Source organism: Grammomys surdaster, unplaced genomic scaffold (assembly GCF_004785775.1).
Source record: "Grammomys surdaster isolate TR1022 unplaced genomic scaffold, NIH_TR_1.0 188, whole genome shotgun sequence".
Taxonomy (NCBI): domain Eukaryota; kingdom Metazoa; phylum Chordata; class Mammalia; order Rodentia; family Muridae; genus Grammomys; species Grammomys surdaster.
In genome coordinates this window covers 9,777,278-9,794,899 of record NW_021604633.1, presented here as the reverse complement: position 1 = coordinate 9,794,899, position 17,622 = coordinate 9,777,278, and the positions used below count along the sequence as shown (strand labels likewise).

Below are 17,622 nucleotides of genomic sequence, written 5' to 3'. Positions count from 1 at the left end.
TTATGACCTGGGATAATATATCAGAATAGAGTGCATACCTAGTCTACACAAGAAAAACTCATAGAGAAAGCCTTAGTTCTCAGTATAAAAAATAAAGATGACACCATAACAAATGACACTTTTGTGATTTGACCAAATATGTATATGTATATGTATATCCTTTTGCTAAATGGACATGCTGCCAAACTGCCTTCTAAACATTTATGCTTCTCCACATAGGGTAGTTCTGCTCTCGGTCTTAGCCAGAGACTCTTCTTTGTGCAGTGGGCAGCAGTTAAAGCAGTGACTCACAGCAGTCAAAGCGCTGACTATAAGTTAAAGTTCAGAGTTCAGCCCTAAACAGGATATCTCCAACAGAACCCTACTCACCCAACAGAGGCTCAGAGAATATCACAGAATGGGGGGGGCAAAAATATGTAAGATGCAGAGGATGTTCTGAAATGTCGTCTGCTAGACAGGAGGCGCTCATCACATTCAAACACTCCCTGCACAGGATCAAGCCAGCTTGGTCAGTCAGCATTAGAGCAGGCTGAACTAACGAAGCCTCGGGATTGCAGAAAAAGAGGATGAAGAGAGGACACAATATGAAGGTGAAAGGAGGAGATGCTGGGGATTATATGAAAGAGCAGAAAAGGGAACTGAAGATGGGATTATCAAAATATATCAAAGAATAGACAAACGATATGAAAGAAAAATCATCTCTTCTAGGAATTCAGCCATCTCCTTTCCACTACTGTCAAGAATACTCCAAATGCTGTAATAGACACTGCTTCCCTGTGCTTATTACAAAGAACTTAAAAACTGAAAAAGGGTTCAGAAAGTCACCCCATTTCATTTGTCCAACATATATGTTTTTCTTCCCTAATAATCTAGGTTCTAAATAAACATTTAAAAATCACTATGAATTGAGGTTTCTCACTTTTTTTAAAACTCAGAAAATTCTGTCTGGGATTAACAAACTTAAGACCTTAACAAAGCTGCAATCAGATAAACAAAGTCCAATAGTGGTATCAACCATGAAAATGAACAAGATACATACGCACTGCAGCCATGCTCTCCACACATGCTCTACAGGGTTACTTGGTGCTGAGTCTAATTTTGTTTGAAAAATAGTCTCTCACTAGGTTACCCTTTCTGGTCTGGAATCCTAGCCTCAAGTTAACCTCCTCATTAGTCTTAGGAGTAGCAGTCATGCTGCAAAAGTAAAATTTTACTCGTGTTTTAATTAAAGAAAAATGACAATTGTCTGTACCTAAGTCACTATCAAAGTGAGAAAACAAGAGACGAGTACATCTTTAAACTGCAGACAGCCCATTTCTTAGTGAAGGTTAAGGCATAAACACATGTTCATTTCACAAAGGAATCTGACTTAAGCATTCCTTCATCCTAGTTTAAATTTAGAATAAACCCAATTACCTCAGGAATAACTCAGTGGAGTAAGGGAGTAAAAAATCAGAAATTACAAAAGGGGGGTTGCACACAGAAAATGTTTGTAATCTGTTAAGAGTGAGAAAAAGGACCAAGAAAAATAAAAATTACTTTGTAAGTGTACCTGTGATTATTTCTAAACACAAGAAAACGTATAATCCTCAGGATTAGCCTTACAATTATGCATACAATCCTCAAATGTTCTTGGTTTTCTAATCCATCACTTTTTCTGAACATATAACATCAAGTTTCTATGTTAAACCATCCTCTTGGAACCTTCCCCTCCTACCAGTGAGCAAAGCCTGTTCATGTTTTACCTTTATATTTCCTGGAGTTGCCCTCTAAAGCCTTAGGCAAATCTTTCACTGTAGCTACCTGACTGGTGGTCTGGATAAGAATGGCCCCATGTGCTCACATATTTGAATGCTTGACTCACAGTTAGTGGACAGTAGGTAGGGTTGGACTGTAGGTAGGGTTAAGATTAGGATCTGTCACTTTGTTGGCAGTGTGCCTTTGGTGGGTAGGTTTTGAGGTTTCAAAAGCCCACACCAGGTTCACTCCCAAGATGTCTCTCTGCCTCCATCTTGGGGATCAGATGTAATCTCTCAGCTATCACTCCGATGCCATGTCTGCTTGCTTGTCCTCATGCTTCTGCCTTGGTAATCATGGAGTAACCTTCTGAAACTGTTAGCAAGCCCTCAATTAAATGTTTTCTTTTATAAATTGCCTTGGACATGAGTCTCTTCAGAGAAATAGAATAGCAACTAATACAATGACTCTCCTTAGTGTCAAAACAATCTTTGAAAAGATTAAAAAATCCTTTTCCACAAGTAAGACCAGTTAATTCTCTTGCTTATGTCTGCTAGGATAGAATACTTTTCCACTCCAGAAAGAGTCTCTCTCTAGCAAGTTCTTTCCAAGAGCCAGCACAGTGCTATCTTTCATGAAGTAACCTTTTTCTTTTAGACATCTGTTTTGGAGAGTTTTATGTCAACTTGATATAAGTAAAGTTATCTGAAAGGAGAAAATCTCAATTGAGAAAATGCCTTCATAAGATACAACTCCAATTTTCGCAATTAGTCACTGAGGGGAAAGAGCCCAGCCCATTGTGCATGATGCTATCCTTGGGCTGGTGGTCTAGGTTCTCTAATAACTCAGGCTGAGCAAGGCATGGGAAACAAGCCAGTAATTAGCACCTCTCCATCAGCTCCTGCTTCCAGGTTCTTGCCCTGTTTGGTTTCCTGTCCTGACTTCCTTTGATGATGATATGGAAGTGTAAACCAAATAAACCCTTTCTTTCCAAGTTGCTTTGGTCATGGAGTTTCATTAAAGCAGTAGTAACCCAAACTAAGACAGGCACTGTGCATTTTTACATAATGTAGTATGTGTGTCGGAAGTTCCAAGGGAGTGAAGTCCTGGGTGATGTGCATTTTGACATGGGCAGTCTGTTGAGGACTCCAAGACCAATTGGCCCATGGGAAATTGGCCAAGTCATTACCCATACAGCCAGGCTGAAGTGAAAAGACAAAGCTGCTTTCCGGAGACCAGTATGAGTATTTATGAATGACTGGTCATTGTGTGCAAAGACTAACAAGTGCAGGGTCCTCCTCCCTGATGTCCACAGCCTGAGACGGCTAGCCTACAGAGCCATTCTACTGAAACTAGCCAAGCCTCCCACATCCTGTACCTAATAAACCTGCTGAGATCCCAAATAGCCTTGGAGCACTCCACCTGATCTCAGTTTCAATGTGCACATCTGTGTGTCTGTCTTTTCTTTAATGTCATATCACCTAAGCTAAGGGGGGAAGAAACATAGCTTAAACCCCATAACACAACCCAAGCTTCATCTACTTGGCATTACAGCCTTAGCAAGTTATTCTGAGTTTCATAATTCAAATGCATGTGAAATTAAGTAAATATATACAAGATCACTTAAATTGTAAAAAGTAGGGCCAGTTAAATGGTTCGGTAAGCTAAAGCACTAGCCACCAAGCTTATTGACCTGAGTTTGCTCCCTGGACACACAGTGTGGGAAAAGAAAAACTGACTGCCAAATTCCTCTACGCTCCAATACATAGCATGCACATGTGCACACACACAAAACAACTGTAATAAAAATTTTAAATTTTGAAATATGACATGCATTCTGCTTAGTAAATGGGTTTTAATTACTAGTTAACATGGTAATACTATAATTATGTGCAAGTTGTATTTTCACAGAGTACTATTTTCTTATTTTTCCTATAAGTTATCAGCAAATTTGTTTTACAGTTCACCTAATTCTGACTAAAAACCCACTGAAATTGTAAGAAAATATTTTCAGTAAAGTCTTTATTCATATTCACCATATTTACCCAGGTCCATTCTTAAAGCCTGGAAGTAATGAACTTCTAAACGTTTTCATTTTTAAAAGAAATTGAAGCAATCTACTGACAGTCATGTCTGAAGTCTCACATTTTCAACTTCAATGGAAAAAACAAAAATTACATGTAAAATTAGCAACATGTGTTGGCTGACAGGTTCGGTGGTACATGCCTGTAACTCATGCACTCCAGTACATGGTCAAATTCCAAACCTAGCCTGGGCTGCATGGAGTAGCAAGCCAGCATAGGGGGCTCTGCCAAATACATAAATAATTTACAGATAAGCTGATTTTCTTTTAGCAATATTAATCAGTATCAATCACAAATTTTCAGTCCCATGTAGGTTTTTCTTGAGACTAAAATAAGTAGTTTCTTTCAAACCACTATACATAAAATTCTAACGCAGAAGTAAGAGAAGGTGGCCTAAATAGGACTGCTTTTCATTCTGTCTTAAATCCTTACTGTTATACACTGAAACAAGTAAAATCTATCAAATCTGGGACTGCACAATGTAAATTATTCCTGAAAGGCAGCGTATATAAAAGCAAAAGCATTTTGCTTTGTAGTTCACTGTCAGGCACATACAGAACACACACCCCTAGCCAAAGCAGCACAAATGGGCAAAACTAGTATGGTAGGCCAAGAGGTTCTGGAGCCTTGTTGATCCATGTCAAACTAGCATCCTATAACCATTCCAGTAAGGAAGTCACAGAGCAACAGCACAGACTTTAGGTCTCTCTCTGTATCCCACAGAACCAATCCGAACCCTCTAAAGAGGACACAACCCTACAACTTTCTAAGCTATTCAATACATCAAAGGTTTAGTTAGACTGCTGCCTGAAGACTCTTCATCCAATGTCCAATTATAACCCACCATAGGACTGGTTCTGAACCTAGGAGCCCTGTTACCATGAAGCAATACATTTATTATTAGTCCTGTCCCATACTCTAACCATAGTTCTTCTCCTTATTGAGTTTCCAATTTTCCCTCCTTTCTAAAGCTTCCCTTTAGGCTCACTCTGTTCCATTGTAAAAACAAACACTCCCATAAAATCAAAAACTTCACTGTCTTGTATAAGGAGAAGCCACTTCCCCTGCAGCCTCTCCAAGACTGATTATTCTTTCATCTCTCATTATTATCATATTTTGTGTTTATCATTATCACTACTATCATTTTCTAGTCACAAGCCATGAGCAACTTTCTACAACAACAACAACAACGACAACAACAAATACTGGTAATATTGCTGCTCCTGAACAAGTCTTGTACATTAGGAAATAGTTCAGGAAAGGAGGGGTAAGGAGTCATTTTAACATTCTACTTCCAGGATATGCCGCTTACAAAGTACATCTTAGAAGAACTAAGGATAAAAACCTTAGCATTGATTTGCATTTTTCTGATCACTAAGAACTTTGAACACTTCTTCAGGTGCTTCTCAGCCATTCGAGATTTCTCTGTTGTGAATTCTCAGTTTAGTTCTATACCCCATTTTTTTGATTGGGTTGTTTGGTTTCTTGGTGATTAGCTTCTTGAGTTCTTTATATATTTTATATATTAGCCCTCTATCAGATGTAGGGTTAATGAAGATTTTTTTCCCAATCTGTAGGTTGCCGATTTTGTTCTATTGACTATGTCCTTTTCCTTACGGAAGCTTTCCAGTTTCAACCCAGACACAAAACCTTAGACACACAATTTGTCCTGCCTTCAAGATGTACAGAGTTAAAAGATGCAACAGATTTTGAGAGAAGGCCCAAACAATGCTTGGCCCAGCTTGATATCTGTGTCATAAAGAGGGAGCCCAGCCATGACATTATTAATGATATTCTTCTACACTTGCAGACAGAAGCCCAGCATACCTATCATCAGAGAGGCTTCACCCAGCTACTGATGCAGCAAACAGTTGCAGAGATCCACAGCCAAACAGTAGGCAGAGCTTGGGGAATCCTGTGGAAGAGGGGCAGGAAGGATTCAAGGAGCCAGAGGGGTCAAGGATACCACAAGAAAACCTACAGAATCAACTAACCTAGGCCCACAGAGACTCAGAGACTGAACTGCCAACCAGAGAGCATGAATGGGTCTGACCTAGGCCCTCTGCACATATGTAACAGTTGTGCAGCTGGGTTTTCATATGGGACTCCTAAGTGGGTGCAGGATCTGTCTCGTCTATATTGCCTGCCTTTGAATCCCTTTCCCCTAACTGGGTTGCCTTGTCTAGCCTCAGCAGAATATGGACCTAGTCTTACTGCAACTTGATATGCCAAGTTTGGTTGATATCCTTGAGAAAGTAAGTCAATTTGTGATATGCAGAGAGTATCTTAGCTACTTTCTATTGTGAAAAAACACCATAATCAAGGCAGCTTATAGTAGAAAGTGTATAACCTGGCTTATGGTTTCAGAGGGTTAGAGTCCATGATGGCAAAACTAAGACAAGGTGTCAGGAACTTATATCTGGAACTAAGAGCAGGAGTCAGAGAGCACAACGGAATGGTGCAAGCTTTTTTGAAACATTAAAGCCTACCCCCAGTGACACACCTCCTCCAACAAGGCCAATCCTGCTAACTCTTCCCAAACTGTTCTATTAACTGGGGACCAAGTATTCAAACATATGAGCCTATGGGAGCCATTCTCATTCAAACTACCACAAAATATTAGAGTCCCCACATAAACATAATGACAGCCATTTATATATGTTTTACATTAATTTTATTATTTAACTTTTTTTGATACTGGACATTCATTCTAGAGGATTTTTTTGATTGTAAAATGAAATTTAATAAACCATAAAAATAATCTCAAAGCCCATTTTTCTTAAACCTATATATAATTAATATCCACTAATTTCTAAAGTCAATTATTTAGTTCTGTACATTTTATGTATTCTATTTTTTATGTTTTCTCCAACCTCTAGCCAAGATTCTTTCAAACAGAATCAGACTACTGTAGTATTCTGTGTTGAACTCTTAGGTTTTAGATTAGAAGGATAGTAAGAAGAGAGAGAGAGAGAGAGAGAGAGAGAGAGAGAGAGAGAAAGAGAGAGAGAGAGAAAGAGAGAGAGAGAGAGAAAGAAAGAAAGAAAGAGAGAAAGAGAAGGAAAGAAAAAAAAATATATATATATCACATAAAAACACTGATAATTCTAAAACATTTCAGTCTGATTAAACACCAATGCTGTTTGCCATTAAAAAAAGAAAAAGATTTATTTCAAATTCAGTAGCAGAAATCAAGAATGAATTACAAAGTATCTTATGGCTTGAAGAAACACTGGGTAACATGTATCATATCCATATCTTGAAGTCACATCATTACCTTATAAAATTTACATAATAACTGAAACGCAATGAAAGTTCTGTTTCATAGTTATTTCTTCCATTGGAATAGTACCACTTCCATCCATTTGATAACCTCCAAACCTCAAGAGATGTGGACCTGAAAGGCTATTTTTTGCATATGCTGGTTGTCCAATAACAATGAAAAAAACTTAAAAACTCACAATGCAAAGGATTACATATCTATCTTGTTCCAAACCACAAGCAGGCTAAAACAGTCTCAATGTTTCAGGAATAAAATCAATTCAAGATTAAACAAAGTAATATCCAAGACCTTTTCAAATATGAGGTTCAGGTCAAGGATTAAGCTCAAGGAGTCAATATTCACTTTAGGATTTTCACAAAGGCATGAGACTTGACAGTGTCTCAGAAAACTGGAGAAAACAGCACTACAAAGTTAACAATGACAAACTATCTCAGTTGACACATACTAGTTTCTCATGCTACAGAATATGCTATGTAGATCATCACACTAGTTTATAAACATCTGAATAGGGTAGAAATGGGCTATTAACAGCAAAATCTCTGATACCCACGACTTCTGTAAACAATGGATGGTTAGATGGACAAAATGACCCAGTAGTAGTCTGTGTAAGAAGTATTTTAATCCAGAGAATCTGGTAGGCCCTGAACATTTTGAAAATGTTCCCTGCCCCAAATTTTCCAACTCTGAAATCAATGATAACATTTTTATTCACACATACTTGTAAACTTTCACAGGAACATTAAAAGTCATCAAACTGAAACATTCAACAAAGTACCAGGAAAATCAGCCATTTTGTACTATTATAAGCAACTGTATTAAGTTATTTTTGACTTGACTTAATTTTTCTTGAGGGACTGTTAAGATTCCTTCTATCAACACATACTTTAGTGTGAAGTACCCAGTTTAAAGTTCTTTTTCAGACTGTGAAAATGCAACTTTAATCATCACTCTCAAGTACTCACACTGGTAGAAAAAAAAATACAGTAAGTAAATATGAAGTATGCAGCGATCAGACCAGGGTGCAAGTATTATTTTCACTAGGCTAATAGGATTTGGAAGTCTGTCAGTAAAATTCAAAATACTACCCAAGAATATGTAAATCTTTCGAAAAACAAAGAACAGATCCAAAAGTCTTACAGGTTTTGTTTAGTGACAGAGCACCTGCTATGACATAGACTCTTAACACCCACGGAAGAGAAAAAAACAAGGATTCACAGACTTTCTCTACCTTGCCTTCTGGATTCTTTTCTAGAGCAGCTGCAGGTGGTCAGGAAGTGAGGACAGTGCTGCTGCTGAAGCTGAGTCAGGACTGCCAGCTCATCCCAATGCAGTAACAGCTTCACCTGGAGTTGTATGGCTAAGCCAAGTCAGATTCAACTTTGAACCACATTCCCCAACCTTCTTTTTCTCTTAATTTTACCCTTTAATCAGGTAATTTGTTTCATGCTGGCAAAAGAATGTAAGACCTCAGTTTTAATGGCCAAAGTGTGGCAAAGAACTAAATTTAGCCGTGACAGTGAGGCGTCTGAGCACAGGTTTCTTAGTCTGCCTCACCACATCACCAGATCTTATTAGCATGCATCTAACACAAAGTAGCCACAGGCTCATTTGATAAACAAATCTACCTCCAGTACAATTTTAACTAAAGCCTTATAAGTATTATTTATAATAACATGTTTCAATTTTCTTTTCAAAAATTTTCCAAAGTTGTTATTATCTCATTTTTACTCACAAGGAAACTAATGGTTACAAAGTTCAAAGAGCTATTTCACAATCCCATCATTAAATAGGAATTGTGATTCATTCCTTATAATGCTCAGCTTATAGGCTAATTTGTATGTTGTCTCACTCCTGTAATAATATTAGCAACAGACTTAAGTATACACCACTACTATTCAAACATATGCATTTGCTCAATTACAATTTTTTTTAATATTTAAAGCAATTTAAATGCTATCATTTGCTGTAATTCAAAGTTCTCTCTACTGAATATTTGGGACATTATATTATCAAAATAAAACCTGACTCTAAAATAGAAACTTAAATTCTAGAGTACTGCCAGATGAGACATACCTGACAGTCTGTGAAGTCACAAAATTTAAAACCCATAATCTGAGACGCTTGCTCAGGAAAAGAAACCCATGAAGTCACTGATGTTTCCCATCAAATGCCTCTCTTCACCAGCCAGCACTGGGAACTCTCAGGACAGAAGCCAAGTCTTTGTTCATGCTCCCTATTTTTCCCTGCTACTTGGTTACTCAGCTTCGTTGATTTCACCTATCTCAATCTACTTCAAATATCCCTTCAAACCTTTTAATGTAAAGTAGAAATAACACAAACCCTCAGTAAGCGTTGAGTACTACACACCTAGCAATATGATTACATTAAAACATACAGCCTTTTATTATCTGCAAAAGTTAACACTTATAGTCTGGATCTAAGGACAGATCCTTATGAAATTAGTTTTGTCTGTCCACCTTCATGTGAAGTCTAGAGATTAAACTCAGGTCACCAAGCTTATAAGCAAATGGCTTTATGTGCTAGACCAGGCCCCAAATTAAAGTTCTGGGATGGGAAGTTCAAATCCCCTGCACCAGCATATGTACTTAGCAGCAAAAATCTGGTGTTTATTACAACTCTGCTAGGGGTGAAGGTCACAGGGTGAATACAGGGGGCTTGCTGGTCAGCAAGACTAGCAGAATCAGTGGAGTCCAGATTTAATCAGAGATCTATCTCAAAATTGAGGCAGAGAGCACTAGAGAAAGACACTCTTCCAAAACTCCTGGCTTCTACACACACAGACCACATATACACTCTATACACACTACACACACACACACACACACACACACACACACGATATGTAAAGTTTAAAGATAAAAAACTCATAGAATGGTAGAAAATACTTGCAACCTTAACTGTGGTAGGGTTTACTGTTCATAACATGTAAGGGATTCTAACATTTTAATTTAAGAAAGCCAATAATCTATTTTAATGATGAACAAAAGGCCAATAGGAAAATGCAAATTAAAGCTACAATGAGATATTACTTCACATCTACCTGTTAGAGTAGCTATTATCAAAAAGATGAAAGATAACAACAGTAGCATGGAAATTGGTACAGCTGTCATGGTATTGGATCCATGCCCATTCTTCAAATAACTGAAGCAGAAAAAGCTGTATGAATCCCACAGTACAAACTTTTGATACACATCTAAAGACTTGAACTATATGTCAAAGGGATATGTTCACTGTACATTACAACACTTTTCAGAACATCCAAACAGCTAATCAACTTAAAGGGTCCATCAGGATGAATAGAGGGCGCATTTACTACAAGATAGGTGAACATGAAATAAACCAAGCAAAGGAAGAAACACTTCACAATCTCACATACAGATGGCAAACTGAACTCACATATGAAGGAAGAATGGCTTTATCAGGATTTATCTGGTAGAGACGGCAATGGCTGGTCAAAGGCTACAAAGTTTCAAATAGGGAGGAATTTTTTAGATAAGCTAAACAGAGAGACTAGTATCAATGTATTTATTTAAAAGCTAAGTAAAGTTCATTTTTAAAAGGATGACTGTAGAATCTGGAAATGCTGTAACTGCTATCAATACTCAACAACATGCTGCTATTATTGAGGTGTGTGTGTGTCAAATTATATTGATAAAATTTGAATTTTTAGAGGCTTAAACTGTGCTATCAACTTAGGAAAAACATATCCCAATTTACTATGGTAAAATGTTGTTTCACAGAAATTAACAGTCACATTGGGCTAGAAAAAGTAAACAATTTTTCCAGTTGCACAGAGGTAATGCACGGTATTAAACAAGTAAAGTCCTACCTATAAGAATTTGACTACAGAAAGGAATCAAGAATTCTTGATTAAATAACGAAAGAAAAGTGAGGTGACGGATATGTTAGTTAGCTTCACTTAATCATTTCAAACTATACATTAATTCAAAATACCACGATGTACTCTACTAAACATACAAGATTGTGAAAATAAAACATTCGTTTAAAAATTAAATCTTGTGGGAAGGTGGTGATGAATGCCTTTGATCCCAGCTCTTGGAAGCCAGAGGCAGGGGCATCACAGTGAGTTCAAGGTCAGTTGGTCTATGGAGAAAGTTCCAGGTTAGCAAGGACTATACAGAGAAACCCTTCCAGATAGCTCTCTATGAGTTCAAGGCCAGCCTGGTCTATATAAAGTTTAAGAACAGTAAGGACTACATGAGACCCTGTCTCAACAAAACAAAACAAAACAACACAACTATTCAGCTTAGCTCTTCTAATCATGCCAAACAAGGAAAGTGTACACTAGCAAGCCAGGGTCATTCTGGTGAAAACCTTCCACCCCTTTTGTAAAGTCCTTTCCACACCTCTTCACATGCCTTGAATACGAGTAAGCCTCCTAAGTTCTTGTTCTGGTTAGCAGCCTCCACAATGCCATTAATAAATAATTAAAGAAGCAGCTCATAGAGTTTAAGGATTTATCGATCCCAAGAGTATTTCCACCATAAATACACTAATCAATAAAATCCTGCCATACTATTTTACATAGTACTTACAGGCAAGTGTATGTGTACAGTTATGTACTAAACGGTCCCTAGAAGCTCAGCCCTTTCCTTGATGCACAACCATCCACTAAGTCTCAAAGCTTCACCACATAAAGCACAGGCATTTCTGGAAGTCTCCATGGTCACATAACTTTGCAATAAGCTATAACTGTATCACTTTCTTTCTGAGTCAATCACCCATAGAAAGCAATGAGCAGTCCTCCAGAGAGGAAACTGATTTCATTTTCGTTGAACAAGTATCCTCCTAATTCATCTGAACCACAAAGCCTTTTAATTTCTTAACAAGCTGGGACTGCTACAAGTCCTACCATTAAGGTCTTTTCCATCTGTTTCATATCTGTTAACCTTGAAGTAAAAAACAAATGTTCATATCTAAAAATCAATAAAGTGGATGAAGTGCTTTAACACAGATATAAACTATTTTATTTAAAATTCACTTAATGCTCCATATATACACGTCTAGGCACTTTCTATCTCCATCTCCCACTGCATCTCTCATTCTCTTTTTTGGCTGCTGTCTGTTTCTGAGGCAGGGTCTCATGGACCCCAGACTGGCTTAAGAGCCAGATGTTGGCCTAGCTCCTCTTGCTCCTACTTCTCAAGTGCTAGAACTGCAGGTCAGAGCCATCTTGCCTGTCCATTGTTTGTCCCGGCACAGAAATGGCAAATGACTGACAACTGATGACACAAAACAGCCTTATGCCGTCTCACCACAATCAACTCAGCACATTTTCCTCCATCTCCTAGTACTTTTTCTTAGCTGTCATAAACTATTTCTAGAATTATAACAGCTTCTGAATCAGTATAGCTTCTGAAATATCAAGAAAACTTTAATAGTTTACTAACAAAATTCAGTGATATTTAACAATATTTTAATACTAAGAAAATTCACACTAATTAAAACAAACTGACGTTTAAAAAGTCCCAATTTTGAGATGTAACATTTACTTTTCAGAAGCAGAAAGCCAGAAAATATTAAGCAAATATTTTCAAATGTTTCAGATAAATTTCTGCAAATGTTATAGGAGAAACATTAAAAACAGTAAGTCTTATAATGACAAAATCACAGGAAGAAATCTTAACTGGATATTAAAAGTACCTATCTCATCCATGATGGAAAATATAAAGATATACAAGTACACAAAATGGATAAAGAGTCTTCCAAATAATTCAACTGCACTAAAAAATACTTTAAAGCAAAAAATGAAGCCGAAAAGTTAAAAATGAGAACTGCCTAACTAGGCCTACACTTTCATTCACACCACTATCTTTTACAAGTTTCAAAGTTCAATGTAGATATTAGTTTACTTAATTGAGTAATTTTCCCTTTTACCTTATACAAAATAGCTCTTAATGAATAACTCACGTTATCTCATTCCTGAAGTTTCAATTAAATGCATAATTTTGACAAAAGCAAAAGTGAATATTTTCATATGAATTATTATTATTGATATTATGATCATATATGTACCCTCACTTTACTTTATTAAGACTAGCACAGTGACAGTATCAAAGTGGAAACAAAATAAAAAGGATAGGAATGGAAGAAAGGAGAAGAAAGGAAGAAGGGAAAGAGGAGGAGAGGGAAGAGGAGGGACTCTACATTGTGTGGGAGGTCTCAACACATCACAGAACTGTAAATAAGAAGGCTTAAGGGTGAGGCTTCTGTGGTTTTTAATCAAGTTATTTTCACCTTCTCAATCCATTTTGTCACACACCTAATGGTGACAATATCACCTACCCTAGCTCACTACCTTCTGACCAGGGAAAATGCCTGCTGAACATGACTAGTAAAAAAGTAAGAAAACCTTTCACGATTCAGCTCATCACATTAGATTTTGAGATCTAACAATTAAATCACATCCCCTAAATCCTAAGACCTGCTGACTGGTGTAAGTTATCACTTGCAGACACACAAAGTCATCTGTATCTACAATATTTCAAAACAGGACTGTTTACCGGGCCTTTTAAAAGAAAAGGACAAGCTAAGTTCAGCAAAACTCTCAAGTAATGAATTCTTTTCTGTTCAACTGATAACAATATTCCGACGAGGAAGTAAGATGTTTTGAAATTGGTCAAGAAAGCTGAAAACTACTCACTGAAAGGCAGCTGAGCAAAGTGGTTAGTTTCTGAGCTGAGTCAGGAGATGCGATTTCTAGTGTCAACTATTTCACTAATAACTGTTTGACCTTGGACCAGTCTCTGGGCCTCAGTCTGCTTATCTATAAAATGTCTACTGAAAATCAGAGATGAGATCAAAGTACAATTTAATCTTAGTTTTACTTCAGAGCAGCAGCCCCAAGTACTGCTTGATAAAATAGCTCTACAGGAACCTGCCAGTACTGGAACACTGGCTCTGTCACTAACAAGACTGTGTGATGTGTACGTACACACACACACACACACAGAGGGAGAGAGAGAGGGAGGGAGGGAGGGAGAGAGAGAGAGTGCGCATAAAAGGATAGCTTGCTACCATCACTGACCTGTTTAAAATACTTCACTGAAATATTAAGTCATATTAAATACAGTCGTTTAGAATCCTGGGGGTATTCTTGTATCAGCACATAACTTTCATGTGAAAAGATGAAAACTCTAAAAAGTTTTATCAAAAGGACATTTCATGCCATATATTATAGACATCACTAAAAAGTTATTAATACTGATATAGGAACAGCTTCTCACTGAAAAATCAGAGTAAAATAAACTGAAATGCTATTTGCTTTTTAAATCTACAACTAATGGCAACTTATAACCATAGTCTGTGACAATGAAAGTAACTTCAGGAATATGTAGAATTAGGAAACCTTAAGTGAACGTCTAACTCCTAGAAATGTGTGGTTCATAAGTTAACAACCAACCAATAGGGATTTCCCAGGCATGTCATGTAAGCCAGATACTAGACACAGATGAAAACAAACACTAAAGTACAAGGCTTCTGAGCTAGACAAGTTCCTAAAACTTAGAAAGTCCAGTGTAGCGTCGCTTTTCGCACAGTAAAATCCACTTGTCTCGAATGTTTTATGTCCTTTTTGGCACGTTTAGGACTGCTTCCCAATGACCATCAACGTTGTTTATTACCCTCACATCAGCTCACAAATATGTCCAAACCAGTCCCTGACATCAGGATCCTCACAGAACCCAAGAGAGCAGCTTCTGGGATTTGATCAAATCTACAAGCATCAGACATCCACACCTGCAAGAGACCATTCGCACAGCTATGTCACCTCTGGTCATTAAACTAGCTGCACCGATTAAGTTCTTCCCCCTAAAGTATTGCTTGGTGCAGGCAAACTCTACTTCTTCAAAAGTCTGGTTTCTGCACTGGACAGTAGGCACTAAGGAAAGGGAAACTGACTGGTTCATCGTTGTTGCCCTACTTCCATTTCAGGTCAAATGAGAAAAACTTCCACAGAGAAAAGCAAGGGGACCATCCTCAGGTCAGGAAGGTGGATGCCAAACTGAACTTCGGGATCAGGGGACTGAAGGAACGTGACGGGATGTGGGGGCAGGGGAGGAGGGCACGAGGCCAGCGAGTGTGGCTGGAGGAACCTGGCTCACTTCGCGGAGCAGCCAGAGCAGGGGTGAAAGGCACAATCGCTCAGGCCGGCTGCCACCGCCAGGAGGTTGACCCAGCCGTGAGGGGAAGGGCCACGCAGCCCGGGGACGTAGACGAAGGCCAGCACCGGGACGCGAGGACCACGACCGCCTCAAGGCAGCGGGGCGCGGACACCACGAAGGAGCGACAGCTCGGGCAAAGGGGAGCGGCGGCAGGAGGAGGTGGAACTCTGCCGAGTCAGCACCGCGCCCACTCGGTGGCACTTGTGGGAACCCGGCGGCTGCCCGGCCAGGCTGCGGCTCCGGTCGGGCCCAGCGCCTAGAGCAGCGGCTGTGACGGGCTGGCGCCGGCCGCTCACCCACCTCTCAGGTAAACACTGGGCACCGCTTACCTCTGTTAACATCATTACACCCCGGGGGAGTGAGGTCCTCCCTAGCCTCGCCGCATGGCAACAGCCGTAGCAGCAGCGGAAACTGCCCGGGCCGCCGCCAACGGCGGCAACTGCTGCTTCAGTCCTGTCCCGGGCGGCGGCTTTACTCGGCTTCGCTGGCTTCCCCCCGACCCGGCTGCTCGCGACGGACGCGCCGCCATCTTGGAAGAGCGACGTCCGCGTCTCCCCGCGACGTGCGCTCCCATTGGCTGGCGCGCCGGGCGCGAGCGTCTTGTGACTGTCTCCATGGCGCCGGCGCGCGCAGGGTCGGAGGCGGGGGCTGGGCCGCGCGCGACCGGGGACCTCAGCGGCTGGCTGGATCGCGGACCGTGGTGGTGGCCGGTGTGCGGGCTGGTGGCACAGCGGAGGCTGGGTGCCGGCGCAGAAATTTCTGTCGCGCGTCTCCTCGACCCTGTGGAGACCGTACAGTGTTCGGGACACTCGGCTGCGGTCCCCTCCGCCGCACGGTGACCAGAAACTGCCGCCCGCGCCGCGTCTCATTCCGAAACTTTGACCGAAACTTGCCCCTGTTGCTCCCAGCGCTCAGTAAGTCCTGTGCTGGGTGCGCGACAGGTTGTAGAAGTGATCAGGGCAGATCGCCTTCACCCTGATCCTGGCAGAGTTACGGGCTTCTGCTTTGCTGATTGGCCAGAAACTGCCCAAGCTTGATGGCTTAGTGTTTCTTTCATAGAGTCCTAAAAAATCAAGCAGCTTTTGCCTGGTGGCTGCAGTTTTCACAACTTTGTTAGGATTTTTTTTTTAATATTGATGTTTATATATCAGAGTGAACGCATGTCAACGTGTGTCTCTCTGTAAGTAGTTACAAATGAAATCAGACTGAACTCTGAAATTCTGTGACTAGAACTGCTGATATCATGACACCACTTCTACAGGAATGATAGTAGAAAAATCACTCGCTTCTTCCTGAATTGCCATGAAGTAGTTTTCTTGAAAAGCCTCTACTGTTACAAACCAATTTACAAGGAAACTGAGAAGTGTTTGGACTTGAAAAATAAGACACTTGTATCTCATTCTTAGAAAAAAAAATTATAAAAGGGAGTGTGGGAAACTAAAGCCAGCAGTTACTTCCTCTGTACTGGAATCTTTGCACTTAACAATGGTACTATTGTGCTAAATGTAATTTAAGGCAGTACTCATAAATTCTCACAACAGTGAATAAAGCAAAAGCATTACAAACCCTATGTTATCCCTATTCTGTTGTGTCCACCCAAGGAAAATTTGATTTAAGATGCCGTACAGACTTTGAAGAAAAACCCTGACTGCTCCCTTCAGTGAGTTTATAGCAAAGTCTTTTTTTTAAAAAAAAAACTGGGAAACTTACATCTAATTTCTCCATTACTAGAACAAGAGCATTCTAACTTCTGCAACACAACAAAATATAATTGCAGTGTTGTCAGGTTAATCTATAAATAGGAACGAAGACTGAAAAATACAAACTGCCTTGATACTAAGAGAAACCAAGAGAAGAGACAGCAAGGAACCTGAAAGAGGATACAGCTCCACCTGTAAATAAGAACGCACAAGGTTCATCAATGTTTAAAACACCGACTGTTGAATTAAAGCTGTAATTTAGGTGGCTTCCCCGGGTATTCGGTTCCACTTTTTCCATCATTTTCCTTTTATGGAAGCAAGATGTTTTCCCTTTTTTTAAAGGTGACAAATTAGGAGTCCTGACTGAACACGCACAGAGCCCTAGGTTAAATCCCCAGTACCACATAAGTCAGGTGTAACTACAAATGCCTGTAATCCCAGCTCTGGAGCCATAAAGCCTGGAGAATTAGAAGTTCAGGGTTATTGTCAGTTTAGAAATAAGTAAGTAAAATAATTTCAAGGCCACCCCTGGCTAAGGGAGACCCTGTGTGAAAGGGGAGAAAAGTGGAAATGTATTTACACAAACCTGAGCTGTGATGTAGGTATGCCCTTAG

General features: G+C 39.6%; 1 protein-coding gene across 3 annotated transcripts in view; it reads right to left on the bottom strand.

The window, feature by feature from the left end:
* The window catches only part of Snx13 (sorting nexin 13), a 94,739-nt gene extending 78,885 nt beyond the window's left edge, over nucleotides 1–15,854 (bottom strand). For 2 of the 3 annotated variants that reach the window (XM_028768780.1, XM_028768781.1), the window contains exon 1: nucleotides 15,638–15,831. In XM_028768780.1, the coding sequence (XP_028624613.1) occupies nucleotides 15,638–15,652 (15 nt within the window). In that variant the 5' untranslated portion in view covers nucleotides 15,653–15,831. Of the gene's footprint in view, nucleotides 1–15,637 lie in introns of all 3 variants that reach the window. The other variant, XM_028768782.1, reaches the window with a different exon arrangement.
* Between the last annotated feature and the right edge of the window lie 1,768 nt (nucleotides 15,855–17,622).